Source organism: Schistocerca cancellata, chromosome 2 (assembly GCF_023864275.1).
Source record: "Schistocerca cancellata isolate TAMUIC-IGC-003103 chromosome 2, iqSchCanc2.1, whole genome shotgun sequence".
Lineage (NCBI taxonomy): Eukaryota > Metazoa > Arthropoda > Insecta > Orthoptera > Acrididae > Schistocerca > Schistocerca cancellata.
The window spans coordinates 547,911,962-547,927,366 of record NC_064627.1 but is presented as its reverse complement, the minus strand read 5'-3'; the positions used below and the strand labels follow the sequence as shown (position 1 = coordinate 547,927,366).

General features: G+C 44.0%; 1 protein-coding gene across 1 annotated transcript in view; it reads right to left on the bottom strand.

Moving 5' to 3' along the window:
• LOC126146686 (pH-sensitive chloride channel 2-like) overlaps positions 1–12,700 on the bottom strand; it is a 289,984-nt gene extending 277,284 nt beyond the window's left edge. The window contains exon 1 of the mRNA XM_049915638.1: positions 12,579–12,700. Coding sequence (XP_049771595.1) covers positions 12,579–12,622 — 44 coding nt within the window. The 5' untranslated portion in view covers positions 12,623–12,700. The remainder of the gene's footprint in view (positions 1–12,578) is intronic.
• Between the last annotated feature and the right edge of the window lie 2,705 nt (positions 12,701–15,405).

Sequence of the window (15,405 nt, the reverse complement as noted above, 5' to 3'; positions counted from 1 at the left end):
CTGTATTTTCCAGTAATTACTCAGTTTCTAATTTCATTTTATTCTGTTAACATGTGTTTCATATAGACATTCCAAATTCGATAGGGTATCCCAACGAGAGATAAAAAGAAAAATCGGTCCAAGATGTTAAATCTTCTAGCAGTACCTTTTTCGGGGAGAATATGGACCAAGGAATCGGTTATTCATTTCATAAGTATGGTTTTATTTGTGCTGCTGCCGAAGAATCATCGCTGCAACTCTTCCTAGTTAATGTGCTCCGAGAATAACTCCTGCTGTTACAGGAGTCACTCATGGAAGCACCGTGGAAAGCTCTGTGTCGTTTGCCGCAATGTCACGGTCAGAATCCCACTGCGGTCGCAATGATTTACATGTGCTGCGGTTTCCGTGGACGGGCGGAGATGGCTGCAACATCCCACCTTACTCTGACCTGACATCACCGAGTTTTCTGCGGGAAACGTCAAATGTAGTAGCCACGCGCGCACACATGTTCGTCCCGTCGTGAGACTCGGACGCTTTTCTTGAGGAGGTGACGCCATATCCCACGTCCTGTCATCCTGACTTAAGTTTTCCATGGTTTCGCCATGTTTTGGACCTTTAACAGCAGCCATGTTTGCAGAACAAACTAGAACGTAAGCTCTGTCTCTTCATGAAAATCGCCAAATCTTCTAGTGCTATTCTTCTTAACGAAACACGTTTCAGCACACCTGTGGCATTCTCAGTGGGGTCTTATTTACTGAAGTCTGAAAATATGTTTTGGAACAAAATTCGTAAACAATAGGCCTAAAACATTTGTAGTGCCTTCATTAACTGGTCAGATTGCTTGCCGTCTATAAGAACATGATATTTGTGAAGGTAGTTGCAGAGTTAATTAATTCATTTGTGTAGCTATCCTTGTCGTCATGCATATGTTCAACTCTTGCAGATGGAGGCACACAAACAGTGTCGTGTTAGTCTTACCAACAGCATTTAAGTTTAACCACTGTATTTCAAAACAAAATGTTTATATCCATACTGCATATCTGGCGGGAGTCGGACTGTTTTCCTCCTTCGACTGGAGGATCATACCAAGGTCTTTCTTACTCTTGTTTTCTCAAGTTTTTTTTTCTCTATTGTGTGCGCCCCGCGAATTCATTTGTGCAGATTCGTCCATTTTTATTTTAGCATTAAACAGGAAACTCTGTCCTCGTATGCGGCAGATTATTATTTATTTGACAGTGACCCGCGTTTCGGCGTCTTAGATCAGTCAGGCAAAAAATGAATGTGGCATCTTTTAAAGCCATTCTGAACCGTCTATGTTGCCTTTTATGTTAATTTCTTCAATCAGCAAAATATTGTGCAATTTCGTAGGGTAGTGTGATCATTTAGAAAACGTTTTCCTTGCGTTATTGCCCTCCGTATGTGGAAGTTCTTTTTATGCTAGTTTTTGGTACAGAATGAAGTTGAATTTACATATATTTACATATATTTTTACATCTGTTTCAATTTCTGTTAGGTAGTGGATATAGGCAACAAAGTGGTCAACAAATCTACAATGTGAGTTACCAACTAACACCCACGATCGCAAGTGCAGTCACACACACACACACACACACTCACTCACACACACACACACACACTCACTCACTCACACACACACACACACACACACACACACACACACACACACACACAGGTAACAGTCATGGGAAATTAGCATCCTGCAATGCTTCTGCCGTTGCCTGTATGAAGTCAATCTCAGTGAACGCTGTGAGAATTGCAGGCGATTCTACAGAAGTAAGGGGTAAAGAGAATTATCGTAAGAAAAGGCTGTATTACGTAAGGAAATTTTCGATAAAGTTCAAAGAAGGTGATGGCTTTTCTTAATCTCATAAAGTGTATTACGGAGCCGCAATGTCAATTCTGTTAAAAAGAGTAGCCTCGGAAGGGCTGTAAGTACGTATTTATCCGTTAAATACTGTACGTTTGCCGCGCATTACATATGATATTTTCTTTGAGAAGAAGTCGACAATTTCTTTGGGTAGAACTCTCATTAATACCAACATTTTAGCTCAGCAGGATCACATTCACCAAAATTATACTTTATTCGGAATGCAGACAGGTTAGTTGTCGCGGTTACGTTACTATTTGTAGCATCGACTGAAAGGTATCAACAAATTTACTCTCGCGTTCTGTCTGTAAATGAAGTGTTTCTGGAGGAGGGGGGTACTATGGCTTAAAAAAGTCTTCTGGCGCACATGTAATTGTACTTTGTCGAAAGATGTGTTCGCAGGTCCCAACCAAAAAGTCTGATGTTATTTGGGCGTAGTTTGTGGTAACAGTATTTAAACGCACGTTTCGAGAAGTACAGTTATGTTTCGAGTCCCGAAGGGTACTGAAGTATTCAAAAGCTCTTTGACGCCACTTCCGCGATGGATTCAACGTAAACCTGAAAGTAACAAACGTAATGAAAGCAGTGCAGTAGTGCTATTGGCATTTCCCGCGAATGTGTCTATTAGTCCGCACTACATAAGAAAATGTACATGTAGTGATTTAAAATTATTACTTCTAATACAATCTTATGAAGCTGCGGGGATCGTGAAAACAATTCTTAAGCAACTACTCAGTATTGCATGTTTATAACGATAAATGTCACGGGCAACTGTCGACGCTTTGGAACATCTCACCTACCAGGCGGTTTTCGTCTCATTGCGTCATCCTCAGATAGCACTGACTGGCCGCCGTCTGTTGTGTACACTTTTCAACCCGTGCGCAGAAAAAATAAATGCGTTGCAGCTAATTCAAAATGTGAGACACAAAGGCTATTTAGATAGAGGAACAACAAACCAGGAAAGTGGTACACATCTGCTGTAGAACTTAAGAAGCTGGAATTTCATACCTGTATAAAAGAAAGACAGATTTTCTGTCTGTTTTTTCTCTCAATTGAAATCATTATAAGCTCTCATTAAAACGAGCGGATAGATTCACATTCAAATATTTGTACTGCAACTCTGATTCTTTTTCTCAGTAAAAGAATTCCCTGTTATCATTTCGGTAGCCTCCCGCCTGAGGTTCGAGTCCTACCTCGGGCATGGGTGTGTGTGTATTGTTCTTAGCATAAGTTAGTTTAAGTAGTGTGTAAGTCTAGAGACCGATGACCTAAACAGTTTGGCCCCTTAGGAATTAACACACATTTGAATATTTTGTGAACATTTCGGTAGATACACTGAAATATATATAATTCTGCTTATAACACAGTTACTTTCTGTAAATCACTAGTTATTCACGTACTGCATAGTTCTCGAATTGCTTGTAGTTGGTGCATGAAAGAAGTACATCCTTTCCATATCTTAACTTAAAAAAATATAGCTCGTAGTTTCTTTCGAGGCTCTTAGGAGCTCCAATGCAACTTTTGCAATTCCATTGACAAGATGAAGACGTAAAATTTTATTCTTGGTGGACAAATATGGTACTATGTAAAAGTGTATCACACAAGTTTCAATAGTCCAAAGGGGAAACGTGGATTAATGTCAGTAATTGACAATAATACATAAACATTGTTTATTAAAAATGTTTCTACTGTTTCCAAACCATGAAAAGGAACATCGTAAATTTACAAATATTCCACATTGAGGATTTCAGAAACTGAACAACTACTTGGATGCGAGTAGGAGTTGGCTGTGGCCCTGTTGGATTAACTATCCTGACATTCCTCTAAAACAATTTTCTGAAACCACGGAAAGCCTAAATATGAGTTCGTGACGTAACCACTGTTCCAGAATATACAAATATACATGTCATTTTACAGATCATTCTCCATCGAGACTGGGAAGGGTTTTGCTACTTGTGTACTGCCTCACTGAAGTCTGATAACTATCACGAAATGTGCGGTGTACTCCTTATTTTATGGACGGCGTGCGTCGTAACAATTTTCTGTAAGTTTGCATAAAAACGTTTTCCGTTGAGTACGTATTTGATCAGGACGTTTCCTTATACCTAATTTTGTAATATTTTGCTTTGTAGATTATCTGAAGATGCCTGCAACGTCATTGAAATTTGAAAATAAAAACCTCCGCAAAGAAGACTGTATTTTTATCTCGAATGAAGTTTGTTCAGTGTCTCACTCCATTTGCAGTGTAACTCGAACAGACACAAAGATTCCTCGGAAACTGTCGGATAGCTGTTTTCTTGTGCGTTTTAAACCATATTGTACATGTACATTCAAAAAATTGCTCTGTGCACTATGAGACAACATCTGAGGTCATCAGTCCCCTAGAACTTAGAACTACTTAAACTTAACTAACCTAAGGACATCACACACATCCATGCCCGAGGCAGGATTCGAACCTGCGCCCGTGCGGTCGCGCGGTTCCAGACTGAAGCGCCTAGAACCGCTCGGCCAAACCGGCCGGCAAATGTACATTCCATATGTCTTCAAGTAACCCCAAGGCATCGTCTTACCCTTCTCTAAGAATAATCAAATGAAGATAGATTATATTTCACGCAGGGTGAATGTATACAGACTGTTTGGAAATTCCTCTTACAATTTTCTAGGACATGCAAAGGGCGCTGGGCAGACGATGGTTTGAGTAGGAGCACTTGTTCGGTGGAGCGCAGGTCCAGCTGATAAGTTCCTTTTGTCCGTTCCTCGAAGCTTTCGTAGCGTCGCGCTAAATCGCTCTCCGCCGCGACCGGAACCCCTGCACCACTGCCGGTGTGCGGCGCGCAAGACAAACTACGCGGCTCACTGGCCCACAGTTTTACACTGACGAGCCAAAGAAACTGGTAGAGGCATGCGCATTCAAATACAGAGATATGTAAACAGGCAGAATACGGCACTGCAGTCGGCAACGCATATACACTCCTGGAAATTGAAATAAGAACACCGTGAATTCATTGTCCCAGGAAGGGGAAACTTTATTGACACATTCCTGGGGTCAGATACATCACATGATCTCACTGACAGAACCACAGGCACATAGACACAGGCAACAGAGCATGCACAATGTCGGCACTAGTACAGTGTATATCCACCTTTCGCAGCAATGCAGGCTGCTATTCTCCCATGGAGACGATCGTAGAGATGCTGGATGTAGTCCTGTGGAACGGCTTGCCATGCCATTTCCACCTGGCGCCTCAGTTGGACCAGCGTTCGTGCTGGACGTGCAGACCGCGTGAGACGACGCTTCATCCAGTCCCAAACATGCTCAATGGGGGACAGATCCGGAGATCTTGCTGGCCAGGGTAGTTGACTTACACCTTCTAGAGCACGTTGGGTGGCACGGGATACATGCGGACGTGCATTGTCCTGTTGGAACAGCAAGTTCCCTTGCCGGTCTAGGAATGGTAGAACGATGGGTTCGATGACGGTTTGGATGTACCGTGCACTATTCAGTGTCCCCTCGACGATCACCAGTGGTGTACGGCCAGTGTAGGAGATCGCTCCCCACACCATGATGCCGGGTGTTGGCCCTGTGTGCCTCGGTCGTATGCAGTCCTGATTGTGGCGCTCACCTGCACGGCGCCAAACACGCATAGGGCCATCATTTGCACCAAGGCAGAAGCGACTCTCATCGCAGAAGACGACACGTCTCCATTCGTCCCTCCATTCACGCCTGTCGCGACACCACTGGAGGCGGGCTGCACGATGTTGGGGCGTGAGCGGAAGACGGCCTAACGGTGTGTGGGACCGTAGCCCAGCTTCATGGAGACGGTTGCGAATGGTCCTCGCCGATACCCCAGGAGCAACAGTGTCCCTAATTTGCTGGGAAGTGGCGGTGCGGTCCCCTACGGCACTGCGTAGGATCCTACGGTCTTGGCGTGCATCCGTGCGTCGCTGCGGTCCGGTCCCAGGTCGACGGGCACGTGCACCTTCCGCCGACCACTGGCGACAACATCGATGTACTGTGGAGACCTCACGCCCCACGTGTTGAGCAATTCGGCGTTACGTCCACCCGGCCTCCCGCATGCCCACTATACGCCCTCGCTCAAAGTCCGTCAACTGCACATACGGTTCACGTCCACGCTGTCGCGGCATGCTACCAGTGTTAAAGACTGCGATGGAGCTCCGTATGCCACGGCAAACTGGCTGACACTGACGGCGGCGGTGCACAAATGCTGCGCAGCTAGCGCCATTCGACGGCCAACACCGCGGTTCCTGGTGTGTCCGCTGTGCCGTGCGTGTGATCATTGCTTGTACAGCCCTCTCGCAGTGTCCGGAGCAAGTATGGTGGGTCTGACACACCGGTGTCAATGTGTTCTTTTTTCCATTTCCAGGAGTGTATAAGTCAAGTGTCTGGTGCATTTGTTAGATCGGTTACTGAAGCTACTGTGGCGGGTTATCAAGATTTAAGTGAATCTGACAGTGGTGTTATAGTCGGCGCACGAGCGATGAGACACAGCATCTCAGAGGCAGCGATGATGTGGGGATTTTCCAGTACGACCATTTCACGAGTGTACCGTAAAAATCAGGAGTCCAGTACAACATCAAATCTCCGACATCGCTACGGCTGGAATAAGATCCTGCAAGAGCGGGACCAACAACGTCTGAAGAAAATCGTTCAGTATGACAGAAGTGCAACACTTCCGTAAACTGCTACAGATTTCAATGCTGGACCATCATCAAGTGTCAGCGTACGAACCATTCAACGAAACATCATCGATATGGGCTTTCAGATCGGAAGGCCCACTCGTGTACACTTGACGGCCGCCAGCCTTGTTTTAACCTGTGAGATAGGGCTCAACTTCTCTTAAGTCAACAATGAAAAAGCTCCATAGTTATCTACCCACTTTCAGGAAGGATTCCGAGATACGGCCACTGTAATGGAATATGTTTTTCACTAACATTTCATTAGACCCTTCCAACTGGCAATTAACAATTTTCTCCCGTAATCACCACAACCACAAAACAGCAATGCAGTTTATATTCAATACGAAAAGAGCCAGTCAAAAATCATCACTCTCCAATTTTCACGGAAAGAAGTCAAATTTATTGGCACTAATTAACCCTAGGCAAGTCCATCTCGTTAACTAAAACATTACCGCCCAGCTAGATACTGGCACCGCGCTATACTCTGATATCTCTCTGTTTACCGAAGAAGGCCACTCTCGTAAATTCCCATCACTCGCCGAGAAAAACAGGAAAGTGCCTGAGCGGAATTGCACGCTCGCGTACTGGAGCGCACTTCTGAATGGTTTGTAGGCTTTCCGTACGGGGAAAAATAAACTCTTTAATCACGGAGGATTACTAACTCCGTACTTCCGAAATAATAACCACTTTAAGACACAAACACCGCCACAGAGGGCAACTACGACTAGGCGACCCTAAGATTTTGTGAGCTCCCAAAAAGCTCCACGACATTATTTAGCCTCTGGGCATTGCAGGCAATCGGAATTAGGGAAGAGATTCAAATGGTTCAAATGGCTCTGAGCACTATGAGACTTAACTTCTGAGGTCATCAGTCCCCTAGAACTTAGAACTACTTAAACCTAACTAACCTAAGGACATCACACACATCCATGCCCGAGGCAGGATTCGAACCTGTGACCGTAGCGGTCGCGCGGTTCCAGACTGTAGCGCCTACAACCGCTCGGCCACCTCGGCCGGCGAAGACATTCTCACTGACCATTTCATGCTACTGCTTGCCGCACTTCCGTGATGTGCTACTTTCTGTCAGGTATTGAAAACTCCAACTATCCCGGAGACATACTCGCCCTTAAAATCTACCTAATCACTATCTGTTTAGGAGGATACGGGAAAGACTGGCCCATCATCTTCAAGACGAACAAAAATTCCCTCTGCAGCAGGCAACTGAGTGAGCCAACTATAGTAGCGAACAGGTTAAGCACATATGGGTGACTGGGAAATGATATGTTAGACAGTGGTTGAACACCAGTAAACAGGTAAGAAATACGTTTCATTTCTCCGCTACTACTGACCTACTGACTAAAGAGCGACAATAGCTCAGTCACTGACATTCAATTAAATAATGCGGTAACAATGCCAGTTGCTAACCGCTGGTGTAATTTGGAAGAGTATCTGGACCATGAGTGGAAGGAGAGACGCCCATTATACAGCTTTACGCTTGAATATCGTACGTTTGATCTGTCCTTAGCGTCGAGAATTGCTGGCACACTAGGTAGCTGGTAACAAATGGAGTAATTTTTACATGAATTTACTGAGAGGCAGGGCGTGTCTTAAGTCCAGCAGACATTGTAGTCTTTAGCACTTTGGAAGGGATGGGGAAGACAATCGGCTGAGCCCATTTCGAAGAAACGCGATTTGGGGAAACCACAGCGTAAGGCTGGACGGGGACTTGTACCACAGTTCTCCGAAATACGGGTGCAGCGTCTTAACCGCTGCACGAACTTTCTCGATCTGAACTACTACTGACATTTCACCAAGCACGTTGAAGAGAGAGAAACACATTGCTTTACAAGTCTCTTGCTGTAGCGAGGATACGGCACGTACTGCGGACATGGGTTTCTATTGAAACCATTATCTGTCGACACTCTCTGGAACTTTGGTAGGGAAATTCCCAAACAACTTGTGTTTATTCTGGTGCTGTAGGCGAGAGTGTTGTAGTTCGTGGATGTTGTACCTACGGGAACATGATGTTTACTGGCCGGTTTTCCAATCTAATTACTGATTTTTGAATAACATGACTGGATGAGCTCTAGAAACCTCAATAAGCAATTTACGGAATTTGTACTGTTTTTGTTGTTGCGAGGCACAAGCTGTGTTTTGTACAGCGTTCGTAAATATTACGGGTTCTACATATCTGAGTGCTGTATAATACATTAAGCTATTTGAGAGATATTGTTAATGCCTCAGTTACAGGGTTTATGGTGAGAAAAATGCTACATATGTTTATAACTATTTTCACAACGTGAAATGTAGTTGCAGTTGCGAATGTGAACAACCATCAGCTGTACAACGGAATGACAACAGTGAAAATTTGTGCTGGGCCGGGGCTCGAACTCGGATTTCCCGCTACACGCTTCCGGCCGTCGCTTGACACCCCTTCAAGTTCGTCGTTGATCCATTCACTCACTTTCTGTGTTACAGCGGGCCGGCTTGGCTATCCGTGCACGTCCCCCGGCCAGACCCGAACTTTTATACGTTGTTCCTGCGTCGCCACGTCTGCTCGTACACATGTTCGTACAGGGCAGGACAGTTTTTTAATTGAATGTCGCTGCCCGGTATCGACGGATAAATACGAAATTGCAGTGGTTGTGTTGTTGAGAAGACCGATGCAATGTTCTTTAGGACATGTAGGCATGTCCGAAGGAGCATTGCATCGCTCTTCTCAACAACACAGGCACTGAAATTTCGTATTCATATAACATGAGGATAGAGGATAGTTAAGGCATTCTTTGTCAGTTGTGTACCTTCTATTAACTTCAAACAGGAACAGGCGATATTTAAAAATTAACGGAGTTTATTTAATGTCTTAACAATTTTCTCTGTCTTGAAAATGGAAATTTATGGTGCTTCCGAATAGTTTCTACTTCAAAATGATTTTAACTTGCAACTGGTTTTTGATAATGCCCACAGGTTATTTATGTGAATCAGAGTTATAATGTAACACACAGACAATTAAAAACAGTACTGACAAAATTTTCCCGCTTGCAGCACTTTTAAATTTGAATAGAATCTTTGCTCTTAGGAACATGACGATGTTGTAGCATCGTTTTTCACATTTGGGGAAACCTAACTTTTCCAAAAAACTAAAAAAAAGGCTGCAGCACACAGCATCTGAAAATGGAATAAGAAAATATATTAAACTGCTATTACAGTGTCGTAATAGGGTGCAGTCCGAAACTGTTCCAAGGCACTAAACTCCCCCCTTTATCAAATGAAGCATCCACATAAAGAATCATATGCACTTATTGACATGTGACCTACCATACGACGTATCTGTGGCTATGTAAACTGTTGATCAGCTTCAGTGCGAAACGCTACCTACCCACTCGGAAGAACTCCGTAATTCGAGAGTAGGTCTTTGCATGTTTGGTGTATTCAAGACAAATCTGTGTGAATACCAGTTTCTTTGGAACAAAATGACAGCAGCCTCCATCAGCTGCCTCGGGGACCCCGTATGCCTGTCGCCAGGTGGATCCCAACGACGGCGCTGGGTGACTGGAGGCGCACTGGCCGACGTGCCCACGTCAACAGTGGCAGCCTTGTCCGTCTCTCTACCTCTGTCCGAGCACTCTCGTACAGCGCAAAGAACAGTGAGCATTCTCCCACTGTCGTATAAAATGTCCGCTTGTTCATATTTAACATCCATATACAGGCTGAAAGCAATGTCGGCATAAATGGAACGTCGTCTCAGCTGGTTTGTTACAGAGCTATCGCATTTCGTTCGATTTCTTACTCCTGTCTGTACTGCACTAAAAATATCTGCAGAGTAGTACAAATACCGACGGTATGCGCTTTGTGTTTAGGTCGGAAGCAAACTTGTTCGGTTCACTCACGACACTTGCTGTTGTCAATAGTGATCTCCACTTAACCCTCCGCCCTCAAGTTCACATTAAAAAAATATGTAGTTGACTTATCGTTAGCCATTTAGCCAAACCAAATTAGTATTTACAGACTGTTACTCTATATCACCAAGTGGGCATTTTAACATTTTTGTAAGGTAGTGTTCCATTTATATGTTTCACGAAACGCAGGTTTATGTACACTATCAGCTGCTGTATAAATTTTATTGAAATGCGCTATTAATTCTTCATTTATGCGACCATATTGTCCGTTGTTGGTTTACAGTTGTTGAAGGTATTTAAAATTCTTTTTTTCTCAACTACAAGAAAAACCGTGTTTTATCACCAAACGCGTTTCCTTTTATTGAGATAAAGCATCATCAGTGAAGGTATTTCACGAGCGAAAATCCAGGCATGCAATACCACCATTGATGATGTTTTATTTCAATGAAGCTAAACGCATTTGATGACAAAATATGCATTTTCTTGTAGCTGCGAAGACGGAATTAAAATACCTTCAATAATGTGTTATTGATGTCGGTCTATGTAGGCCATCTAAGCTCTGTGGTCTACATAAATCGGAGCTACTGGCACATTTTGATAAAGTTCGTACAGCCGCTGCTGGTTTATGTAAACATGTATTTCATAAGCATTTTAAATTACACGAATAACATTTAAACATCTTAGAAATGAAATGGTAGAAGTCGAGCTATTATTACTTTTCACTGTTTAAAGTAGATGAATGGAAATGCCGTGTGGCTAGGGCCTCCCGTCGGGAGGCCTGGTGCAAGTCTTTCGAGTTGACGCCACTTCGGCGACTTGCATGTCGATGGGGATGAAATGGGGATGATAAGGACAACACAACACCTAGTTGCTGAGCGGAGAAAACCTGCGACTCAGCCGGGAATCGAACCCGGGCCGTTAAGTATGACATTCCATCGCGCTGACCACTCAGCTATCAAGGGCGGACAACTGTTTAAAGCATCACAATAACATTGAAGAGTACGCAGTATTCACCGTGCTTGAATATCTTATTCATACGAGGTCGCATACTGATGTACTGGTGGACTGCTCATCAGAAGACAGTAACTTCACGGTATTCCTCTTGTATACCACTGATTCCCATCTTGAATGCAGTACTGGTCGTGCCTGCCTCGTTTTTTTTCCCCCCTGCAGTGTTAGTAATACATTAACAGTGATACACGGCAGTATGCATAGGTTTGTTGACGAAGAGTTTGCCAATATGCACCTCGTATGTGGGTTCACTGAATGCAATAGAAGAGCGGCCCAGCTACACTATGCTGAGCTGCTGCTACAACAAAGATACCCTCATGACAGTACTTTTGTATCTGTGAGTTGTTGAATTATTCTGTATTTTGTGCTGTACGTTGGTAATTGGATGTTAGAGCGTTCTTCATTGTTGTGAAGATATTTTCACAGTAACAAAGGTAATTAGGAACTCAAACTAAATAAATCATTACTACACTATTAATCTGTAACGAGCCATTGAAGACCACGTGTCCCTTCTACGAATATACTCAAAAAATATCCCTGAATAAATTCAGAAATTTTTCGATTGAGATCGGCTATACGCTGAACATTCGATCGTTGTTGTACAACACTGTGAAGTTCTTGCGTTGTAAAAATGCAACTCTATTTTGTCAGTGGTGCCAGAAGACGACAGCCGTTCTCGAAATTCTGTAAGAATGCAGAGCGTGACGGCGATAACATTGAATAAAATGCTGTCGGGTTTCCAGGCATATCAAGTGGTTAAAATGCCACGAGCTTTCTACCAAGCACACCACGGCCATTGTCAAGCGAAAGACAACGAACGGTAATGGTCAGGGAATGCGTGGTCGAAAGCTCGTGGCATTTTACCACGTGACGTAGCTGGAAACCAGAGAGCGTTTCGTTCGTTCTCGAAGTTCGGTTATTGTTGGCCACAGAGCTACGAAAACTTCCCTCGGGATATTGCGACGGTGCGGCCCATTCGCCAGTTCGAATTCTATTCTCGCTATCACTATGCAGAAGTGAGCGCCTGACTGTAAATGAGTGAGAGGGCACAGCGGCGCATTCTCCAGCAGGTGGGTACTCGCCAGCAACAGGTGGGTACTCACGAGCAACAGGTGGCGGCGAGCGGCGGCGTCTCGCGGGCGGCCATGCGTGTGCGCGCGGTGCAGCGGCAGGTGTGCGTGGGGTGCCGGGCTGGGCCGAGGTGTGCTCAGTGCGAGGAGCTGTGGCGGACTGGCTGAGCCGCCGACACACCTGGGCGGGCCGCCGCCGCCGCCGCCGCAGCAGCCACCGAAGGCGGCCGCCGCGTCTGCAGGCGACGTCACGCGCGCCCGGCGAACGTGTCTGCGGCCGCAGGGCCGAGGTCAGGGTAGCCGCCACCGCCCTTGCGGCAGCTTCCGCTGCAGGTGGCCGCCCACCAGCAACAGGTGCCGGGCGAGGTGGCGCACTGCACTCGCGAGGAAGGCTCTTCAAATTCCAGTTTGGTTGTCGACTTCTACATTTTCTGTGGGTTTCATTAAACATTAGACTACCAGGAGCCTATAACATCCACCATATACATATACATATATATATATATATATATATATATATATATTACGAGTGGTATATGAACGTGTGGATAATATTGATTCAATTATGTAATTATTTCTTAAAAAGATGATAATTATGTAAATCAGAGACAATATTTGTCTCACATTCTTTGTTAATCTATGTCATTCTTTTCTTTTGTTGTGTACCCTTTTGTCGTCTTCTTCTGGTGTACATCGCCGAAGCAAGACGCGAATCGAGTTGAGGTCTGTTAAATGAAAAACATTTAATGTAAAATTATTGTACTTTTATGTTCATTTGCTGGTAAAAACAAATAGAGCCAAATGCGTTAAAACTATTTATGATTAATTATTGAAAATTCACTTCCTCTTTTAATTATAATTTTGTATTAATTGTTTTATCATAGCCACAAGAAGCGCAGCCATTGTTAGTTGCGATTATATAGCAACTTCGTCTGTACTTCTAGTTGTAAATAGCATGGGTTTGTGTTAAACTAATTTTCAAAACAATTTAATAATTTTTTATTGGTGGCATCAATGATTTATTGGGAAAAGGAAAATCTTAATTAAAAAATAAATCCTCTATCTTTTGTTGACCGCCATCTTAACTTTTATTACAGCGGCAAATTTAAATTACTTTAAACTGCAAACTTTCAATATTTCGATGTGTAAGAAATAAATGTGCACCGGTGGTACTGAACTCTATTTATAAAAGAAAAAAATAATCGAATCAGACTGCATCTTCTAAGAACAGTGCTGATGGTATTTATTGTTGAACAAGATTTCATTGCTGATGTATGGGCCAAAATTAAACTACGCACGAATCACGGAGAAAAATATTTCTGGTAGCATACGTCAGTGTTGTGTGCGGGTGGTATTCTGTGGTTGCTTTTCATGATCAATTTGCTAAGAATAATTAAATCCATCGAAGACAGAAAAATTATAAAAGCTCTGATGTACGATCTGTAATTTTAGTGATATGAACACAGCTTACAGTCAACATTATTACACTACGTCAGGTGGAATTCTTGTGCGATTTGAACAAAATAATTATCCGGGAGAAGTTGTAGTTCAAAATGGTTCAAATGGCTCTGAGCACTATGGGACTTAACATCTGAGGTCATCAGTCCCCTAGAACTTAGAACTACTTAAACCTAACTAACCTAAGGATATCATACACATCCATGCCCGAGGCAGGATTCGAACCTGCGACCGTACCGGTCACGCGGTTCCAGACTGAAGCGCCTATAACCGCACGGCCACACCGGCCGGCTTGTAGTTTGAATAATGCATTATACATGTGTATAATATTGTCAGTATCGTTCACAAAAGCAAATCAATGCAACTGCTAAAAAAAAAACAGAGTGAATTCAAACCACAGAATACCATAGAGTATCGTATCATCCGTATTCATTGCACTTGTCGATGTTGATGAAACACAAAAACCGCACAAGCCTTTGGCACCATCTCTGTCTGTTGTGCTCTGGATATACCTGATAGATATCACGGTCAAATACAGAGCTCCAAGGTACTGGTTAAAGATGGGGAGACTAGATGTACGCACAATACCTGGTGTACCAATACAGACGACACGTCGCCTCAGAAGTTGGCGTTTGGAGAGGTGGCAAAGTGAGTGCAATGTAAGTGATAAGGGACGTAGACTGTGGGACTTCTTCCCTAACGTAAAGGAGAATGAAACCTACCGATCCCAGCCGCGGTATGGTATGTTTCTTAAATGGACGCGGACCTTATCCCACTCTCTTGAACTTGGTGGGTCTGAGACAGAAACCTATATACACGCGCAGGGCTGGGAAGAAGCTTCCCCAGAACACACTGTCAATAAGGTATACATCACACTTAGACTACACAGAAACAGAAATACATACACTACTGGCCATTAAAATTGCTGTACCACGAAGATGACGTGCTACAGACGCGAAATTTAACCGACAGGACGAAGATGCTGTGATATGCAAATGACTAGCTTTTCAGAGCATTCACACAAGGTTGGCGCCGGTGGCGAAATCTACAACCGATTTCTCATACACAAACAGCAGTAGACCGGCGTTGCCTGGTGAAACTTTGTTCTGATGCATCGAGTAAGGAGGAGAAATGCGTACCATCACGTTTCCGACTTTGGTAAAGGTCGGATTGTAGCCTATCGCGACTGCGGTTTATCGTATCGCGACATTGCTGCTCGCGTTGGTCGAAATCCAATGACTGTTAGCAGAATATGGAATCGGTGGGTTCAGGAGGGTAATACGGAACGCCGTGCTGGATCCCAACGCCTCGTATCACTAGCAGTCGAGATGACAGGCATCTTATCCGCATGGCTGTAACGGATCGTGCAGCCACGTCTCGATCCCTGAGTCAACAGATGGGG